The 21,022-nt window shown below is 42.2% G+C and overlaps 2 protein-coding genes across 3 annotated transcripts; one reads left to right on the plus strand and one right to left on the minus strand.

Moving 5' to 3' along the window:
• Positions 1-49: 49 nt before the first annotated feature.
• Positions 50-20,653, plus strand: LOC116204488 (SWI/SNF complex subunit SWI3C). Of its 2 annotated transcripts, XM_031536603.1 has the most exons (10): positions 50-220; positions 368-883; positions 1,857-2,392; positions 2,596-2,959; positions 3,079-3,152; positions 3,398-3,537; positions 3,914-3,960; positions 4,064-4,107; positions 19,890-20,003; positions 20,171-20,653. In XM_031536603.1, exons 1-10 carry the CDS (start codon positions 193-195, stop codon positions 20,636-20,638), a joined length of 2,331 nt encoding a protein of 776 aa, XP_031392463.1. In that variant the 5' UTR covers positions 50-192; the 3' UTR covers positions 20,639-20,653. The 2 variants fall into 2 exon arrangements, with proteins under 2 accessions (XP_031392463.1, XP_031392462.1); XM_031536602.1 differs by lacking the exons at positions 19,890-20,003; positions 20,171-20,653 and adding an exon at positions 4,366-4,962 and having other exon boundaries at positions 60-220; positions 4,064-4,221.
• On the minus strand, positions 11,282-16,025 carry LOC116204490 (metal transporter Nramp5-like). The gene is made up of 13 exons (XM_031536605.1): positions 15,722-16,025; positions 15,079-15,157; positions 14,857-14,897; positions 14,635-14,713; positions 14,343-14,447; positions 14,052-14,161; positions 13,657-13,838; positions 13,333-13,402; positions 13,038-13,211; positions 12,741-12,845; positions 12,523-12,654; positions 12,334-12,429; positions 11,282-12,253 (listed from the first exon to the last, which is right to left on the minus strand). Exons 1-13 carry the CDS (start codon positions 15,905-15,907, stop codon positions 11,927-11,929), a joined length of 1,686 nt encoding a protein of 561 aa, XP_031392465.1. The 5' UTR covers positions 15,908-16,025; the 3' UTR covers positions 11,282-11,926.
• Positions 20,654-21,022: the final 369 nt, after the last annotated feature.

A 21,022-nucleotide genomic window follows, 5' to 3' on the forward strand; every position in this document is an offset into this window, starting at 1 on the left:
GGATCCTAACCGGTAAAAGCTCACAGAACCGACCCGATATCGCCAGCTTTCCTTCCTTTCCGGTGCAGTAGCCATTTCTCTTGCCTGCACAATACCTCGGTCGCCGGAGGAGCTCGGAGCAGTGAAGACAGAGCCCCGAAGCTCTCTTCCCCCCTCCTTCCCCCTCTCTTTGAGCTCACTGTGCTGTTTCCGATGCCGGCTTCTCCTTCTTTCCCTTCAGGTACGGCCCAAAGCCTTCCTTCTCCTCCTCCCTCCTCCCTCTGTAGGTGTTACTCAGGCTTTTGCTTGGAGCAATTGGAGTGTGCACGCGCGCGCAATTCCTATATCTGGAGCTTCGGGGTTTGAGCTCATTTGTTTTCTTTTACAGGGACTGGGACTAGGGGCAACCGGTGGAAGAGGCGGAAGCGGGACGCCCAAGCTCAAGGCGCCAATCGCCGGCCCAAGGACGACGATGAGGAGGAAGAAGACGAGGAGGACGAGCTCGTCGATCGTGAAGATGAGGCTGCCGGGGAGGACCCGCATCCCAACACGCCGGATCCGAACCCTAGGGAGACGGAGGTCCTGTCGGAGGGAGGTGTCCGCATCTGCAACTTCCCTACGGTTGTGAAACGCACTGTGAACCGCCCGCACTCCTCGGTGCTAGTGGCAGCGGCAGCTGAGAGAGCTGCTTTGGTTGGGGAGATCAGGGTTGGGACTGGGGTGGTCCTGGAGAATATATCGTATGGTCAGTTGCAGGCATTATCGGCTGTTCCTGCAGATAGTCCCGCTCTGGTGGAGGGCGAGGGTCCGGCGTCATTCGTGGCGCTACCGCCGAAGCTGATGGAAGGGAGAGGTGTCGTGAAGCGGTATGGCAATCGGGTTCATGTTGTTCCAATGCACTCAGGTACTCTCTCTCTCTGGTCATGATGATACCCAGTGAAAATGTGGCAGAAAAGTAGTTCAGTTTATCACATTTTTAGAATACAGCGACTGAAGGAACTGTTTCGGTTTATTTTCCATCTTAGCCCCTTTATATGGCTGCAATGAGCTTGAGTAGAAGTGAAAGTAGAAGTGTACCAGTTTGTTCAATTGGTGTTAAAGACTTAAAGTCAGTTTCTTTGGCAACTTTAGAATTGCTCATTTTTCGCCTTAGCAAGGAAACTCCGATATCACTAACAGTTGACTATCGATATTTCCCTGAGCTTACTCTTAGGTAATAAAGGACTTTGTTTATGAGTGTTCGGCATTTAATTCATTGTCTCTGGTTAAATTTTTTATAAGAGTAGGAAATTATCTATTTTAGACTCGAGTAGCAGCAATCACGTAGCATATGTAAAGACAGTTTCTTCGGCTTGGATTTGTTATAGAATATAATGATTGGTTCATGTGTTCAATTGGTTACTGATAGATTGGATGCGAGTTAATGCAGTCCGCATGACACGACATTGAAATGACCTTCATCTTTTTGGGAAGCATTATGGTGGTACCACGTATATGTAGGTTTTAGAGGTTGTCTTTTCTATTGTATTCTGGAACACCAGCCGAGGAAGAATGCCTCCTTTCTGGTGAAGTTTTCATTAATTTATCTTTGCAGGGACTACCTCGCCTTGTCATTGAATAGGTAGAGGTTCTCTTTATCGTCACTGGGGAGTCTGTAACTTCTGTGCCCTCAGTTAAATGCTTTGCTTATGGTTGATTTAGTTGCCTTTTAAAAATTGTAAAACCTGCGTTTAATATAGTGGCTCTGTCTCTCCTAGTCAATGCGAAACTATATAAATTTATCTGGCCTTCTGAATTTGTTGATGAAATTGGCTATAATTGTAATCGGGTGATGTATCTAATATTTGCTGTAAAATCAATGACTATCTTATAATCAGATTGGTTTTCACCTGCTACGGTGCATCGGTTGGAGAGACAAGTGGTGCCACATTTTTTCTCTGGCAAATCAACAGATCACACACCAGAAAAGTTCATGGAATATAGGAATTACATAGTCGCCAGATACATGGAAAATCCAGATAAGAGGCTTACAATTTCCGATTGCCAGGGATTGGTGGGTGCTATCCAGTATGAGGATCTGACTAGAATTGTACGGTTTCTTGATCACTGGGGCATCATCAATTACTGTGCTGCTGCTCCAGCTCCTGAGCCTTCTTTTGATGTGTCTTATTTAAAGGAGGATACACAGGGCGAGATTGTTGTGCCATCAGTTGCTTTAAAGTCAATTGATAGTTTGATCAGATTTGATAAGCCCAGATGTAGGCTCAAGGCAGCAGATGTTTATTCACCATCATCACCTAAAGATGATAGTATCGCGGACTTGGACAGCAGAATCCGTGAACGACTATCTGGAAATCATTGCAATCATTGCTTTCGTCCTCTGCTGGCTGTGTATTATCAGTCACTGAAGGAGGTAATTTTAAGACTACTCATCATTTCCTTGTTTATTTTATGCTCTACTCATCCTTTGTTCATTATCTTAAGCTTACAAGTTTCCATGGTATATGCTCCATGGAACAGTGGATATAGGAAGCATGGGCGTGTCCTGCTGGTTCCATTTCTCACCCATTTTTTGGCCAGTCCTAAAATGCTCTTGACTTGAATTTAATTTTACAGGTTGATGTGTACCTATGTAGTGATTGCTTCCAGGAAGGTAGATTCGTTATTGGTCATTCAAGCATTGATTTTACAAGAATCGATTCAGCGAAGGGGTATCACGATCTAGATGGGGAAAGTTGGACAGATCAGGAAACACTGTTACTGCTTGAGGCAATGGAACTATATAATGAGAATTGGAATGAAATTGCTGAGCATGTTGGTACAAAATCAAAAGCGCAGTGTATCCTTCATTTCCTAAGATTGCCCATGGAGGATGGTCTATTAGAGAATATTGAAGTTTCAGGGGTCAACCCGCCCTCTGATCTATCAAATGGAGGTGATCACAAATCTTCCTATTCAACCTCAAATGGCAGTGCAGAAGGTACTCTAGAAACTTTTGAATCTTATGAATGCAAGCAAGAAAGACACACTTGCAATGGCATGGCTTCTTCTATCTTCAATATCATCCCTTGAATACGATTTCTCCTTTTCTTTTGTAAGGATCCCATCGGCAAGATGATGACTCCGAGAACAGGCTCCCGTTTGCCAACTCTGGGAACCCGGTTATGGCACTGGTAAGTGAACTTTTTCTTTCTTTGAGTAAAATAATTCTGTTCCAGATGTTAGCTGTGACATTGCTGGTCCTGTCCCTCACTATTTGCGAGGTTGCTGAGGATGGGGTCCCTCATTCTGTTTCTAATCAGATTTTGTACTTCCTTTCCCGTGAATCATTCATACGATGTACATCCTACCACTCCTTGGTGAGACTCTCGGTGGTTCTGAAGCTTACTTATGTGACTGGTGACAAATAATTTTTTAGGTTGCATTTCTGGCCTCTGCCATAGCGCCGAGAGTTGCTGCAGCCTGTGCTCATGCAGCCTTGGCCGCATTGTCAGCGGAAAATGGTTTGGTGGAATCTGGAAGCATTGTACAGGTGGAAGGGATGGCACAAGGTCATAGGTATGCGATATTCTCATCCCTAACGCACACTTACGAGTGCCAATGAAAAGCTCGTATTAGCATTGATTAAGTTCTTTTCTTTTTTCATCTCTATTTTATGTACGACTTTTGCACATCGAGTGTTGAAGACAGAGGGTTAAAATCTGTTCTTATCCCTTCTAAGTTTGAGGGTTTTTTCTGGCTGGCTACATGCGCTATGATTGAACCTGTTGTTGAGTCAAATGTCTTCTTGCACTAGCTGTACGAGAGATCTAGGCGTTTATTCGAGTACCTTTTCTTTCATAATTGACTGGCTTTTGCATGGGTCCGTCAGCTGGTATCCTTTTCAAGTTATCCCAACAAACCGAATGATTCTTTCCTTCTCTGTGCTATGCAGTATGAATTCAGAGACGGTTGTTGTTGGGGACTCAGTTCAGCAGAAAGGTACTTTAAGATCCTTCTCTTTTCCAATTCTTCTATTTTTCCATCTTATAATCTTAATTCAGCATCCTTACGTTCATAACTTCACGAGAAATTTTTGCTCCAGGGGGTTCAAACGAAGCACCTGCTACCCCTATATCTGTGGAAAAGGTTAAAGCTGCTGCAAGGGTTGGTCTTGCTGCTGCTGCAACAAAGGCAAAATTGTTTGCAGATCATGAGGAACGGGAAATTCAGAGATTGTCGGCAAATATAATAAACCAGCAGGTGAGTTTCGCAATCATTTGTGAGTTCACCTTTGTAATACATTTCTTTGAATAGCTTAGATACCTTTACAGGATCTCTTTTAATCCTAGCTGTTGTCATTCAATATAGTCATCCACTTATTCATAATGTGGAACTGCGATGCAGCTGAAGAGATTGGAACTTAAACTGAAGCAATTCGCAGAAGTCGAAACTTTACTAATGAGAGAGTGCGAGCAGGTGGAGAAGGCGAGGCACAGATTAGCCTCTGACCGCGCACGCGTAATATCATCACGATTCGGCCCAGCAGGATCCACCAGCTCTCTCGGGCCTGGTATGTCTCCCTCTCCTAACCCCCGAAGCCCCATTATGTCTGGTCCGCCCTCGCAGCCTGGGATCTCAGGTTATGGCCAACAGATGGGCCAGCAGTCCCAGTCCCCCATGCCCTTCATGCCGCGCCAGCAGATGGGCTTCTCGCTAGGGCCAAGGCTGCCCCTCTCTGCGATTAATGCATCCTCATCCTCGTCTCCATCCTCAAACCCGATGTTCAATGCTCCGGTGAACAATGCCCAGCCCACTGTCCTCAATCACCCAATGCTGAGATCCGCATCAAGCGCGGGCTCTAATTTAGGTTGAAACCCAATCAAGATGTGTAATTTGGATAGTGATTTCTTTCTTAGATTAAAATCATTGTGAAAAGGGATTTCATATTTACCAATGCTCTTATGGAAGGAAAGATGAGAAAACAAACTGATTTATGAGTTATCCAGGCTCGGGTTAAAAACGGACTCGATATCTGGAAGGAACAGAATCCGGGCTGTGTGCAGAGAGAGAGATCTGGAAGCCAATGTGTCATTTGGATGGCCGTGAGGGAAATCGAGCAAACGGAATCCAGAAAATTGCCCAAACCGAATATCTCTCTGTTTCTGTTATAGCTTAGGCATCTTGGTGCATTTTCGTGTGAAGAACGTAGGCATCTTGGCGCATTTTTGCGCGAAGAACATAAACCGAACAATTTGGCATAAACCAGATGGACTCTGTCATAGCATAAGCAAACACATGCTATCTTATACTTCTACATTTTTGTGAGAAGGAAAATGTAAAACCGAACAATCCTGCACTAACTAGACAGACCTGTTGATTCGGGAAAAACATAAAACCGAACAATTCCGCATAAACTGGATGGACTCTGTTCTTCTTCTTTTTTCTTTTTTTGTTATAGCATGAGCAAACACATACTATCTTATGATTTTATATTTTTTACGAGAACATAAAACTGAACAATTATGTATAAACCAGACGGACCTATCGATCCGAAGCCTCACTTCCCTTAATTCACCGAAACAAGGCATGAGTACATCCTCGATTCTTGCAGAGAGGAAGTCGCCCATAATTTGAGAAACTTACAAACATAAGCAGTTATGGACTAGAAAGACAATGACCTGCCCTAACAATGTTAGGCAGAAATTCCATTAGAATGGAATCATGCTTATCTGAAAAATTCAACTTGTGAAGTGCTAAGGTGAATGGTATAATGATGGACTGCAGTTGGTATAAAATTCATCGATAGGTTTGTGATTACATCAGTGTCCTTTTTATACAAGGAATCCTAACTCACGCCTCTAACACCTTCTTGTAACTAATTGTGCCAGACCTCTCCTCTGTTGAGAGCTCTCCTCTCTTCCCTCCGTTGGAAGCTCAGCTCCCTTCTTCTTTCTTCTTCTTCTTTACTGCACTGATGCTTGGATCTTCAATGGCTCCACCCACCCCCCTTCTCCCACGCAAAGCTTTCAATACTCATAAAGCCAAGATCTATTCTGATCTTCTTTCTGAACATTCCTCACCAACTGTGTACTTCAGAACAAAAATGGCATTTATGAAGCTCTCTAAACCTGATCCATTCCCTCTATATCCTCCTGCGACTTCTCTCACTGCCCAGCTTGCTCTCATTCTTCCTCTGACCCCACAAGACACTCCCCCACCGAGCAGAAAGATCACAATGGACCCTACTGACCTTAACATCAACCTAGCAGAGATGTTCAATGCCCATATGTCCATGGCTCCAACCGCTGAGGTGCTTGATCTTCCTGCCAATGATGAAGAGGCACCTGATCCCGCCCCGCTCACACTCCTAGTCAAGCCTTTCGGTTTCAGAATCCCTCCTCCGAAGCTTATCATCCCACGCCTCATTCAGATTTGGGCTGCGAAAAAGGGTGTCACAAGAATCCCTGATGACAGAGATAAAGAAATACTGGTCTGCCTCTTCAGGGACCAAAGAGACCTCATTGCAGTAGAAAAGGGAGGTGCCTACCACGTCCAAGGCGCCCACATGATGCTGGAAAGGTGGGACCGAGCCCTCCCGTTCGAGGAGATCAAGTTCAACTCTGTTGCCTTCTGGATTCAACTCAGGGGAATACCCCCAGAGCTCCTCTCGCACCAGAACATAACCCAACTCGCTAAGCAAGCTGGCTCAGTGGTTCAAGTTGACTGAAAAAATAAAGGCAGTGTCCCCAAGTGGTTCGTCACCCCTCGCGCACTGGTGAAAGTTCCCACAGCTAAGCCTCTGTGCCCGGGGTACCTAATTGCCAGAGGAAACAATTCGGCCTCGTGGGTTTACTTCAAGTACGAAAAACTCGCAACTTTCTGTTACGATTGTGGAACCCTAGGCCACGAACAGGGAAATTGCAGCTCAGACCAGCCGATTATCCCCGACCAATACGGTCCATGGCTCAGATACGATCCAAAAAACGACCTCCCACCACCCTAGGTAGCTGCCGTCCCTGACTCTCCCCCGCCAAACACCCCCTCTGGCGCGGCCGGAACTGAGCCCAACGGCTCTCCGCACACCCCCCACCTTTCCCCCAAACCCCCAGCTCACAGAGGCGACACCGCTCCCAAGAAATCGAAATTCAAAATAATCTTCAACATACCTGACAATCTTGCAGCTTTAGCCCCTGATTTTGACGTCCAATCTGACACGGAGGAGGGAGCCGTTGCTCAAACCCCCTCTCAATCCCCTCTGGCTTCTGTGTATGACGATGAGCAGAGCAACCCTAGCAATTTTCCCCCCAATTCGCGCCTGGAAGGAGAAGCCCGGCAAGACGGGCCTGAAGAGGAGGCCTAAGAAAGCCCATCTCAGCTGGGCCAAGTCTGGGACTTTACGGGCCAGCAGAGCAGCCCAATGGACTCCCTTTACTTGGGAATCACTAGCAGCCCAATGGACTTCCCAACGGTCCCAATTTACCCGGTCCATTACTCGCCCGAATTCAACTGTCCTTCAGCCAACACCGTTTTCTACAACCCATTCGCCAGGAAAAGAAAATTGGAATTTCCCACTATAGTGCCAGTTAAGCGAGCTGCTCCTTACTCGCCCCCCCAACAGAATGGCAATATCCCCATGGCAGCAGCAGCCAAATTCGCACTACTACGTTGAGGAGATGGAAGATAGCGATACCCCCAATGACATCCAAATGGCCGAGGAGGCGGGCCCAAGCATGCCCCCAACTTATCCATGAGTATCCTTGCTTGGAACTGTCGGAGAATGGCAGGAGACCCGACAGTTCGCGCTTTAAGGCTCCTCCAAAATAAGCATCAGCCCAGCATAATATTCCTATCAGAGACTAAAATTGATTCTGATCGATGCAAGAAGCTAGCTCGGCGATGCAAGATGGACGGTATTTTCTCGGTGGATGCTACAAATTCAGCAGGTGGACTATGCTTGCTTTGGAACACGGAACTCAAGGTACAAATCCTCCAACACTCTCCTCATTATATCCATGCTATCATTGATCATGCTATTTTACCTGCCTCTTGGTGTCTTACTTGTGTATATGGCCCCCCATATGTTCACCTAAAACATGATTTCTGGACTGATTTAGCCAACATTGCCACTGATATTAAACACCCTTGGATGCTTATTGGTGATTTCAATGAAATTTGCTCTAGAAATGATAAGAGGGGCGGAAAACCCTTTGTTTCCTCAAGTCGCCCCTACCTTGATGATTTTATGAGCCTCTCGGGCTGCATTGACCTAGGCTTAAGTGGAAATCCTTTTACCTGGAGAAATAAATGATTTGGGCTTGCTCACATCAAACAAAGATTAGATGTGCTATTGCAAATGAGGAATGGCGTCTCTTGTTTCCAAAAGCTGGTGTTTTGCATCTGCCTAGCATTAAATCCGATCATAACCCTATATTAGCCAAGCTTTGGATGGATTCTACTAAACGCCCTAAACCTTTCCGTTTTGAGGAAGCTTGGACACGCGATCCAAGCAGTAATGAAGAAATTCAAAATGCTTGGAATTTCGAAATAAATGGCTTAAAGGCTTACCAATTTTCCTCCAAACTTAAAATCTGAAAAACTGGAACAAAAATTGTTTTGGCCTTTGTGATACTAAAATTGCAGGCATCATTGAAGGACTTGATGAGCTTCAGTGCGATATTCCCAATCCTGAAACTAAGCAAAGAGAGGACTCACTGCTTGCTGAGCTTGATGAGATTTTGCTAAGGAAGGACTTAATCTGGCGACAAAAATCCCGGGAACTATGGCTAAAAAATGGCGACAAAAACTCCAAATTCTTCCACCTCTCCACCATCATCAGACGGAGGACAAATCACATCGCCGCTGTAAAGGGAGAAGGGAATCAATGGATAGAAGACCCAGAGAGCATCGGAGATTATTTCCTTAAAAACTTGAAGGACCTATTCACCTCTACCTCCCCCACCTTCCCGAAAGACCTTGAAGGATTAGTGGAACCTATCATCACAACTGAAGAGAACATCCTCCCTACCTCCATCCCAACCCGTGAAGAGATCACACATGCCCTAAACTCCATTCCAAATCTCAAGGCACCTGGACCAGATGGCATCCCTTCACTAGTTTACAAGCACTACGGCAACATCATCAAGCCACTCCTCACATCGGCAGTCCAAAGCTTCTTCTTCTCTGGTAAAATCCTCAAGGAATGGAACAACACCTTCATCACCCTTGTTCCCAAATCCAAAAAGGCTTCCACTTTTAAGGACTTCCGACCTATAAGTCTCTGCAATGTCTGTTACAAAGTTATATCCAAAATCATCGCAGAAAGGCTCAAGCCCCTACTACATAAACTAATCTCGCCAAATCAGACTGCCTTCATTGAAGGAAGATGGATCAATGAAAATGGGCTTCTCGCGCAAGAAATCATCCACACAATGAAGACATCAAGGGCGCGAAAAGGCTGGGTCACCATGAAGATCGACCTAATGAAAGCCTTTGACAAGTTAGAGTGGAGCTTCATAATTACAGTGCTCAAGCAATTTGGCTTTCATGAAAAATTCATCGCCTGGATACACCAGTGCATCTCCACCTCTGCAATGTCCATCCTCATAAATGGGTCACCACACGGATATTTCTCCCCAAAAAGAGGCCTAAGACAAGGTGATCCAATCTCCCCCTATCTTTTCGTCATTTCCATGGAGATATTATACCGTCTCATGTATAGGGCCGAAGAGCAAGGTGCCATTAGAGGAATCCAAATCTGCAGAGGCGCGCCCAAAATCTCTCACCTAATGTTCGCCGATGACCTGCTAATTCTAGCTAGAGCAACCCCCGCCGACACAAATAACGTCAAGAATATCCTTGATAAATTCTGCTCATGGTCGGGACAAGAGGTCAACCACGCAAAATCAGGAGTATACTTCTCAAAGAACACTCCAGCCGCTTCTCGCAGAGATATCAAAAATGCAATGGGAATGAAAAAGCTCAAAGAAGACTCCCGCTACCTTGGTAACCCCTTCCTTATCAAGAAGAAACGAAAAGATTCATTCCAATTCATTATTGATAAAATCAAAAACAAGTTATCCTCTTGGAAAGCAAGATCTCTATCTTGGGCGGGGAGGGCTACATTAGTGAACTCAGTTATCTCCTCAATCCCCATATACACAATGTCCTTATTTCGGCTCCCCAGATCAACTCTAAATGAAATTGATCGAGCTACAAGCCGATTCTGGTGGGGGAACTCAAAAGAAATAGGACATACCTTCACTCCAAAAAGTTGGGCCGCTCTATGCCAGCCTAAAGCATCCGGAGGCTTGGGCTTTCGAAGGGCTGAAGACTCTAATCGCGCCATGCTTTCCAAAACGGCTTGGGCCCTCGCCTCTAATTCAAATAGCCTAGCCTCGCGAGTAATGAAGGCAAAGTATGGGAGTCCCCTAGCCCCAAACCAACGTACTCCAGCCTCCACTTCAAGCATTTGGAAAGGACTTCTATGGTGTAGAAATACACTTCAGGCAGGTACGTGTTTCTCCATTGGAAATGGCAGTTCCACCTCCGCATGGCATGACCCTTGGATCCTAGGTAATCCATCCTTTAAACCTATCCCGAGTATAGGTATTCAAGCCGAACCAGACACCAAGGTACGCGACCTAATGCTCTTTCATCCCAAAAGATGGAACACTCCTCTGCTCCTGAACCTCTTCGATCAAGCCACGGTGAGAAATATCTTAAAAATCCATATCCCTCTAGAAGATTATGGTGATTCAATTGTATGGACTCCGTCCTCTTCAGGATCGCACAGTGTCAAATCTTTCTATCTCTTAGACCAGCACCACAGATTCAACACCTCCCAGACCACAAACTGGAAAAAGCTTTGGAGCTTAAAGATTCATGACCGCCTGAAAATCCATTTATGGAGAGTTGCTAGTGAATGCCTCCCCTGGTTCTCTCAAAGTGATGCTCCTTGCCCGCTTTGTCGTACCAGTTCCGATAACTTTGCACATCTCTTTCGAGAATGCATCTTTTATCATGTTGCTTGGAGGGAATCACCATGGGATATATGCGCTGAAGCAATCCCATGCACTACGCCTGCTGATATTGTCAACTTCATTGCGAATCCTCCTGTTTGCATTTCTCGCCATTTGTCTAACAGCTTACACTTTTCTCTTTATGGCTCCATCATTTTATACCGTCTCTGGTCTCTAAGAAATGATGTTTTGTTTGTAGGACGAATTGCCGACCTATCCGAATACCTTCGCAGCATCAGGCGCGCTTTCACAGAATACAGCACCTGTCGGTCTCTACTGCCTCATTTTGAGCCCATTTCGGGATCTGACCAGCAAGAAGAGGAAGCAGGCAGTCTCTCCGCAGAGTGGAGCTTCATACACACTGATGCCACATGGTCCTCAGAAAACGCCACCCTTGCAGGAACTAGAAGCCAACCAAACAGGCTCACATCACACTCATGGATTTCTAAAGCAGAAACGGCCTCTCCCCTGCAAGCTGAAGCCCGAGCAGTCTTGCTCGCAATCTCCGTGGCGCTTGACCAAGGATGGCAGAAGATCTGGATTAGGTCGGATGCCCTGCTGCTAATTGAAGCTATTATTTCTCCGCATCGCTCCCCTTGGGAAATCAAACCTTTAGTCTCCGACATCGTTAGATTATTAGCTCTTTTCTGGGACTGGAAATGTACTTGGATTCCACGATCTGATAACTCTCAAGCTCATGACTTAAGCCAGCTTGGCAATAAGTCAAATTTTCCTTCCTTTTGTATGTTTGAGGGTTATCCAAAGTTCAATGTACCTTTTATGAATTAATACAACTCTTATCTTATTTATCAAAAAAAAACTAATTGTGCCAGACTTTATGAAATGTACCCCTATTTTTATATTTATTTCTATTTTGGCCCCTCACGTTTCTTTTCTTACACTTTGACCCTTTTCGTCACTTCTAACCCTTGACAGCAGTGCTCTTCCTATTGCGGTAATGGAATATCGGCCAAATCCTCCCGGTAATGGACTCTGTCCGAGCCCACGACGCCAACACCATCTTCCATCTGGGCCTGGACGGCTGGGTCTTGATTCACCGGCTCAGTGAACGTGACCACCCTGTCGCGACGGAATGTCAGGTAAATGACCGAGATGATGTAAACTGCCATGATGGGGAACACGATGATGCCCACGAAGATGTTGGCGACCTTGGGTAAGCTGTTGTGGATGAGCCAGTGCACAAACCCCGTGCTGAGGTAGTAGATGTTGATTCCGATTATTGCCAGCCCTAGGATCCACGAGAACACGATGATCTGCGAATGATTCTCGGTGAGTCGTATTCCTAATTCGAAAAGGACATGTTTAATTGACGTTTGCACAGAAATCTACTTACAAATATGGAGTTGACGTGGGGGCCCATCTTTGTCTTGCTGCTGCTAAATTTAAGGAGCGGGATAAGAGCAAATGGGAGCTCGAAAGACAGAATCATCTGCACCAACAAGCCCATTTTAGTATCAGTTAGTTGATCATCGGACTACATATGATTTTTTATCGAAAGGAAGAAATCAATCAAAGAACATACCGATGCAATGATGATGAGCCTCCCAGCACCCGAAGATCCGCCAATGATGGAGACTATAAGGCTAGGCGTTATTGCGATCATCCGAGTCATTAAGTTCCGGATCCATTTCTTCATCTTCAGGTCCAAAAACCCCTACATTCGGCCAATTTAAGTCAATAAAACGGGCATTCGCGTTTGACCTGCTTGGACCTTAGTGTCGAATATGGCCGTTTACTTGCCTGCATTATGTATTGTCCAGCGTAGGTGCCTGTGATGGTCGAACTCTGCCCTGATGCTAGTAGTGCGATCGCATATATAGTCGAGCTTGATCGTCCCAGCACGTTCTGCATACCGTTTTGTTTCATCAGTTAGAACAGTTTATGCATTTTGTGTTGCTTGAGGATACATTGTATGGCGAAAGTAATGACATCTATATTTTCTGGCAGGCAAAGAGACGATACCCCGTGTACTTTGTTCTTTTACTCATGAATGAATCATTACTAACTATAAATAAATAAAAAAATAAAGAGACGAACCTGAAGGAGGAAAGAGGCCGAATTGAGGGTGAGATCGCTACAGCGACTCTCATCCTCACTCAACAAATTTTTGACCGAGCAGACTGTGCCTGATACTGAGATCACTGCCACATTTATTAAAAATGCCACCAGCAGTGCAAACCCGCTCTCTATAAAAAAGAACCGGCACGCATCCTGTTACAGGAATTTCATTCGTTAGCTTCTATATCTATAGTTTCCGCTACTATAGTTCACGAGTTATAGAATCCTTCCGTATGTCAGAGTTTGAAGGTATGGTCGAATTCAAAGAGCTCACATTGATGCCTCGGACGGATTTCGGTACTTTCCTGGACAGCACCAGAGCCGAGTGAAGAAACAGGTTATGCCTGTTCGAGGACGATATCATATGATCCATAAGTAAGAAATCTTATGGCCAACATTTAACAAAATTTAAGTATGATGAGTAGTTCAAAACGAGCAAAGTGGGCATGAACAGGCCAAATCTAGGCAAGTTCCCGGCCAACCGGTTTACTTGCAAGTCCTGTTTTACTTGAGAACCTGGACGGCCAGGATCATAAGTCTTGGTTGAATAGCCCAATCTAATATTTCAAATCATTGGAGGATGAGGCAGGAAGCTCACGGCATAACGAGTGCACCGAGAAGGGCGATGGCGTCGCCGGTGGTGTCCTGGCCATTGAGCTTAGGTATGAACATGCCCTTCAAGACGTCGGAGGCGGGCGGCTTCACGTAGCTCATCTCCCCAAAGAAACAAGCAGCCATGATAAACACCAGCACTGCTATTAACAGCTCTAGCTTCCTCACCTGCGCCAAAATCACCCCAAAATTAAAAAATAAGTATGCAATAATATCGACAAAATTAAGTTTTTTTTCCCTATTGTAATGTTGACTTAACTTTTTGCACAGTACTATAACGTTTCTGCTCAACGATCTGAGTAGTTAGGGACCATTATAGATAAGTAAAATAGTCATTATATTCCGAACCCAAAAGATAAACCCGAAATAAGATGAGCTTACTCCGTATCTTTGGAGTCCGAGAAGCAAGAGCGTGCTGAAACCGGTTATAAGAACTCCGGTCCACACCGGAATGTTAAACAATATGTTCAATGCAAATGCTGTCCCGATCACTGCCCAAGTATACATAAATAAAAATTATCCAGACTTTATAATTTTTAAAAAGAGCTGCATATATATATATATATATTTATTTTAAATCTTGGAGGACGCATGAACAAAACTAATTTCCAGCAAAAAAATTGATTAGTAATTAAATAATTTGATAAAGAAAAAAATATATATTATATGCACCTTCAGGAATATCTGCAGCAATGACTGCAACTTCTGCAAGCAGCCACAGGCAATACTTCACAAATTTCGGGTACTCTGCCTTGCATAACTCCGATAGGTGCTTCCCTGCAAATATTTCATTTCCATTGGTTTGGGTTGTTATATTGATCCTCATTGTTTTTATTGGCATCGCTGTCTCAATCGTTCATTATGAGTGTAGTTAACGAGACCCGGATAGAACATATGGGGTTGGCTAGATCGGAAAAATTAACGTAACGTAACGATTTTGAGGAATTAAATTCTTCTGACATACCAGTGCTTACGCCGAGATTTGCAGCCAGTGATTGGATAATTAGAGCAAATATCAACCCGATCAATATCACCCACAGCAGCTGAAAATATATAATAAACCAAAAAAATTAGAAAATTTTCCTACTTAATTAATTTGGTGAATAGTTACACTTGATATTCCATCATTTCGTCAAATTATCCATTTTAATAAAATTTATTTATTTATTTCTTTTTATGGCTTTACCTCATATCGATGATTAGCTCCAGCTTGTAAATCAGTCTCCACTGCAAATTACGACAAAAGAATTTCTTATATTGGTATCCAAAAATAAAATGATTAGTCCAGTTTTTCGGTGGAAATAATTAATCCTTCTCTAAATATTAGGAAAAAAAACTAAAATAATTATGGAGAAAAAAAAATACTAAACACAAAAACAAATGTAACAGAGGAGGGAAGGGGACTCACAGTTGCCAGGGTCAAGATAGGCCAGGGAGACCAAGAAACCCGGCCCCACGAATGATAGGAATTTCCTCCATCCCGGTTTCTGCATCCCAAATAAAAACAAAATAATAATAATCAACCCAATTAAAGAAACAAAAATATTTACCCAAAAAAAAAAAAGCATCATTATAAAATGTTGTAATAATTAATGACCATGCCATTTAAAGCTTATTTCCTTTCTTTTTAATAAAATCAAATTCAACGAGATATCCTAAGAAAATTTTATATTCAAGCTTTACTTGCAGCAAGTATGTACGACACAATAACTATGAAATGTGATGAACTTTGGCCCGGGTATCTGTCTATTCAAATGTGACCGGTTCCGTTTTAACAGTTACGAGACTGGGGGCAGTCGACAAAATACAGAGAGTGCTAGTACGCCTTCAGATTGCACGGGGAAGGTCTCGGGCTGATCAATTTTTCAGGCGGCACGAAGCCAGTCTTGACATGCAAGAAATATAACCCAACGTAGCAAGAAAGAAACCCGGACTCCACCGGCACTCTTCAATGGTACAAGTACAAGAAACGGTGGATGGTACAAGTACAAGAACGGTGGGAAAACTAGCAAATGATGAGAGGCAGAGTCGTATGGAGAGATAAGAGAGACCTGATGGTCCGTGTCCTTATCGAAGTGTTTATCATGGTCATTGATGGAGACAACTGAGCCGGTAGGGGTCGAGGAGGCGTCGACGTTAATAGCCGCCATGCCATTGCTTCCACTGCCACCGCCGCCTCCCTGAGCGGACGAAATTGCTCTTTCCGTCCCTGACTGTGAGCCTCTCATCATCTCCATCTCTCTCTCACGCAAACACAATGGAAATGAGCAGCAGAATGGCTCTTCTTTAATGGTATATTTAACAAAGGAAGGGAAGTAACGATTCTTTCTATATCTTTAATGATGTATATATTTATCGAAAGTGAGTGATGAGGGCTCTCTGACGAGGTCTCTTATTTCGGGTAACCTCACGTGACGACTTAATTAGATTCTGATTTCACATTATGCTCTTAGGGTAAATCGGACATGAATTAACTTCTTATATTATGGAAGCAGAGATCGGCCGCAATATTTTTTTTTTCTAGGGTCTGGCTCGTAGTTTTGGACTACGGTGAGACTTATGTCGATAAGTGAATGCCCCTTAAATTCTCATCTAGGTAAAATGTTTTCGTTAATTAGATGCTTCCTCAAAGGATCATGCCGATTATTCATCCCAAAAAAATTAAAAATGTCATGTACTGATTTGTAGCAAGTGCACGCCGGTTCCTTGACACACTGTCAGTTGCCATATCAGAGGATCTCGCGCTTGAGAAAAAAGATCCATGGTTGGTAACTTTTCCGTAGACATTATATGAGATTTTATATGGTGAAATAGTATCATCGGTACACACACATGTTGTACTCTCAGTTATATGGTGTAGTCAGAACTGCTACGGCGACACTGGGTCAACGTGACTCGCGATTACCCCCTGTCGGCTGTGTGTGAGGGCCACAGGTCTTTCTAGCATCCGACGGTGGGGAGGGTCGTTGCTATGGTAATATAGCATGGCGTTAGAATTTTTCATGGTGCAGTACATGTATTCAAAGGGTAGTAATTTTGGTTATAAAGTGCAGTACTTTGAAAATTCCGAAAGTATTGTGCAAATAATGCACCTTATAACTAAAAATACCTTGTAAATGAAAGTATTACATATTACCGTGACATTAAGCCACCATATACAAAATATATTAATATTTTAATTTATGTTAATATTTTACGTAAATTTCTATTTTAAAGTTCTATTTATAGATTATAGATTTAAGTTATATTATAGAAATCTTGTTCGATATCTATATAATTCTATATACCCACAATATAGATGTCATTTTTTGATAAGTGTGCAATATTATATGTCATGATATATACACTTTAATGTTCCATGTCTGTTTTCCCTCGATCAATTACATTAAGAAGAAACTTTCTCATTTCACGATTAAATAGTTCTGATATCAACATTTAAAAATTCAAAATGACATGCGTCAAAGAATTCTCGGCATACTTATGTCGAACGATCTTTTAAATCAGTAATCTGTTCGGAGAAACCTTTGTGGTGTCATCAAACAAAATATCGACTAATTTAAATAACCCGTGCGTATTGCAGAAATAATAGATTACTCATTTTCTGCAAGAAGAAAAATTTGTACTTGGATAATTCCATTTTGTGAAATAAAAAATTTGGGGAAATTGTCATTAATTCGTCCTATCGATAAGACATTTCATGGTCTCCCTGGTCAAAATTCAAACTAATAAGAAAGGATGTCACCTTGTCGTATATGTCAGTGTGTTTTTTTTTATTAATTAAATTACCTCAAACCCAAACCAAAACCTCTGACCACTCTCATATGGAGCTGCCACGTCACTCTTCGACATCTGAGATCGACTAAGACGCGTATCAAATGAATAAACACTTTTTTCTTTTTCTTTTTTTTTGGAGGAATATTTAAAAAATTTTAAAAAATTAATTCACCTGCAAACTTACGTAATCGGTACCAAGAAAAAGAAATTCTACAAATATAGCATAAAACATAATTAGTACATATTTACTACAAAATTGCTATAATATATATAATTTACGATAATTATCGCATGACTAGCACCTATTTTCTTATGTGTTATGATTTAATTGATATTTTCTCATGCTGACAAGATATTATCATTGAATTTAGCATTTCTTACTATAAGTTATTGTAACAGAAAAATTGAGGTGTCTATATATAATAAACCTCGACATGTTTGGAGGGACGGATTATTATTAGTTAATTTATTATCATTATCAGCTCCCATGAGATATGCAAATGAATGCTTTGACCTTAAAAGGGAAAGCTCAGTCGACATCTAAAATCTCAGAAGAGCCTTGAATTTGGTATTTTTGCACAGGCCATGACAAAGTGAAAGGAATCAAATTCATCAGCACTGAATCATCTCTTGTACATATATATACATACATATATAGTGATCAAAGTGCTTGTATAATTCATGGTGAGCCAGTCGTTATTATCACATGAAATACAAGTCTAAATTCATTGATTCATTCGATTAATGTTCAAACAAATTAGCAAGGGGTGTGCTCCATTCCTTCTTTTGTATATATGTCTCTTTCATTCTCTAATTCTGTATCAGAACTATTGATAATCGATAAAGTTTTCCCCATAGAAATATTAGTATAAAATAAGCTAGGAGTATTGATTGATTAACTAATTAATTAATAACTAATAATTAATCCATGAGTCATAATTCTAATTGTGAAATCGATTTGCAGTGACGAATCAGAAGAAAGACACTTGTAAATCTTGGTGAAATCTAATGATGAGTAATTACATCTTTATAACCAAATTAAAACTGATTTCAGTCTCTATCTAATGGTAAACAAAAAAAGTTCTAAGGAATTATGAGGAAAGAAAAAGGGCAAATTTTAAAGGTCGATCATTGGAATCCGTAAACTACTAGATTGTATATTCTCTTGTCGTTTGGCATTAGAAGTATATAAGCGAAATGATTTATTATATAATGAAAGCAATATCCACTCGAATAACTAACACAAAATCAGAAAACGGCCAAAGGGAAACAGGCGCCGGCCATAAGCAACCAATTATTAATCCGCAAGCAAAATTACACAGATATATATATATATATATATATATGTATGTGTGTGTGATGATATATATAATAGATAAAAGATCTACCACTACTAAAAATCACGCAATTTTCTAGTGATAAATTCCCCGGTGAACCGCCAAAAAGGATTTCTGACAAAATTTTGAGGGAATTTTCTGAAAATTTCTCGACAGATTCAATTCCTCAGAATTCCATTGAAAAATTATCGAAAATAATGAATTTTCTAGTAGTATACGGAATACATACCAACCTCATTCATTGGATTAATTCGCTTAATTTTTTTTTATGGATAGGAGCCGCAGTCCAACTATGAAATAAAATTAAGAGGGTGTAATTATTTGAAATGGTCTTTTTTAATCATTTTGTTCACAGTTTGAGTCCTATAAATTGCCATACTTTATTCAGGCAATTTTGATTCTATATGCGTCGTATATGTTAAAGATATATTCTTTCACATGAGTTGCTTGTATTCAACTCGAATTCAATAATCTTTAACCAATCACACAGTAAAGACTCTGCCACATTTATTTAGAACATGACAATAGGGGCACGTTGCCGGCCCCAGCCAACCATTAAATCATCAAAGAGTTAGGTTGGTAATTAATATTATCCTAATAATAACAATTTCTATTTTTGGGAAGTCATAATAATTATTCCCCATGTGATAAATTGACACAAATTTATATATGTACCCGTACGGATCCATTATATTCGCCGTGAAACTCTTTGGTTAATAAAGTGGGAACACAATGATGAGTTGGTTCAATTGAAGTATTCATCCCCATCAAATACATGCCCTACTGTAATTCATGACTTATCGTAAAATTGGTACATATGTCAGACAATTATTATTCAAAATGAGAACTTTATAACTTGTGGCACGGTCCATGCAACTATAACCAGCATATCTCATTCTGACTGACATTATTTTATTTTTCGATTTAAGTATAATATAAGTTATTATGGTAATGTTTTCTTAATGAGAATTTGTAACATCACAATCGCTTTCATGATTAAGAACCATATGGCACTACCCCAGATAAAATAAAAAAAAAAATCAACCTTACAACTTCGAACATTACGCATTCAAGGGTATCCTATTCAAGATGCACATCTGTGGAAAAGGTTAAAGCTGCTGCAAGGGTTGGTCTTGCTGCTGCTGCAACAAAGGCAAAATTGTTTGCGGATCATGAGGGACGGGAAATTCAGAGATTGTCGGCAAATATAATAAACCAGCAGGTGAGTTTCGCAATCATTTGTGAGTTCACCTTTGTAATACATTTCTTTGTTTATTAAATTTGAATTTCTTTGAATAGCTTAGATACTTTTACAGGATCTCTTTTAATCCTAGTTGTTGTCATTCGATATAGTCATCCACTTATTCATAATGTGGAACTGCGGTGCAGCTGAAGAGATTGGAACTTAAACTGAAGCAATTCCCCGAAGTCGAAACTTTACTAATGAGAGAGTGCGAGCAGGTGGAGAAGGCGAGGCACAGATTAGCCTCTGACCGCGCACGCGTAATATCATCACGATTCGGCCCAGCAGGATCCACCAGCTCTCTCGGGCCTGGTATGTCTCCCTCTCCTAACCCCCGAAGCCCCATTATGTCTGGTCCGCCCTCGCAGCCTGGGATCTCAGGTTATGGCCAACAGATGGGCCAGCAGTCCCAGTCCCCCATGCCCTTCATGCCGCGCCAGCAGATGGGCTTCTCGCTAGGGCCAAGGCTGCCCCTCTCTGCGATTAATGCATCCTCATCCTCGTCTCCATCCTCAAACCCGATGTTCAATGCTCCGGTAAACAATGCCCAGCCCACTGGCCTCAATCACCCAATGCTGAGATCCGCATCAAGCGCGGGCTCTAATTTAGGTTGAAACCCAATCAAGATGTGTAATTTGGATAGTGATTTCTTTCTTAGATTAAAGTCATTGTGAAAAGGGATTTCATATTTACCAATGCTCTTATCGAAGGAAAGATGAGAAAACAAACTGATTTATGAGTTATCCGGGCTCGGGTTAAAAACGGACTCGGGTTAAAAACGGACTCGATATCTGGAAGGAACAGAATCCGGGCTGTGTGCAGAGAGAGAGATCTGGAAGCCGATGTGTCATTTGGATGGCCGTGAGGGAAATCGAGCAAATGGAATCCAGAAAATTGCCCAAACCGAATATCTCTCTGTTTCTGTTATAGCTTAGGCATCTTGGTGCATTTTTGCGTGAAAAACATAAAACCGAACAATTTCGCATAAACCAGATGGA

The sequence above is a fragment of the Punica granatum genome, chromosome 4 (assembly GCF_007655135.1).
Source record: "Punica granatum isolate Tunisia-2019 chromosome 4, ASM765513v2, whole genome shotgun sequence".
NCBI classification, from domain to species: Eukaryota; Viridiplantae; Streptophyta; class Magnoliopsida; order Myrtales; family Lythraceae; genus Punica; species Punica granatum.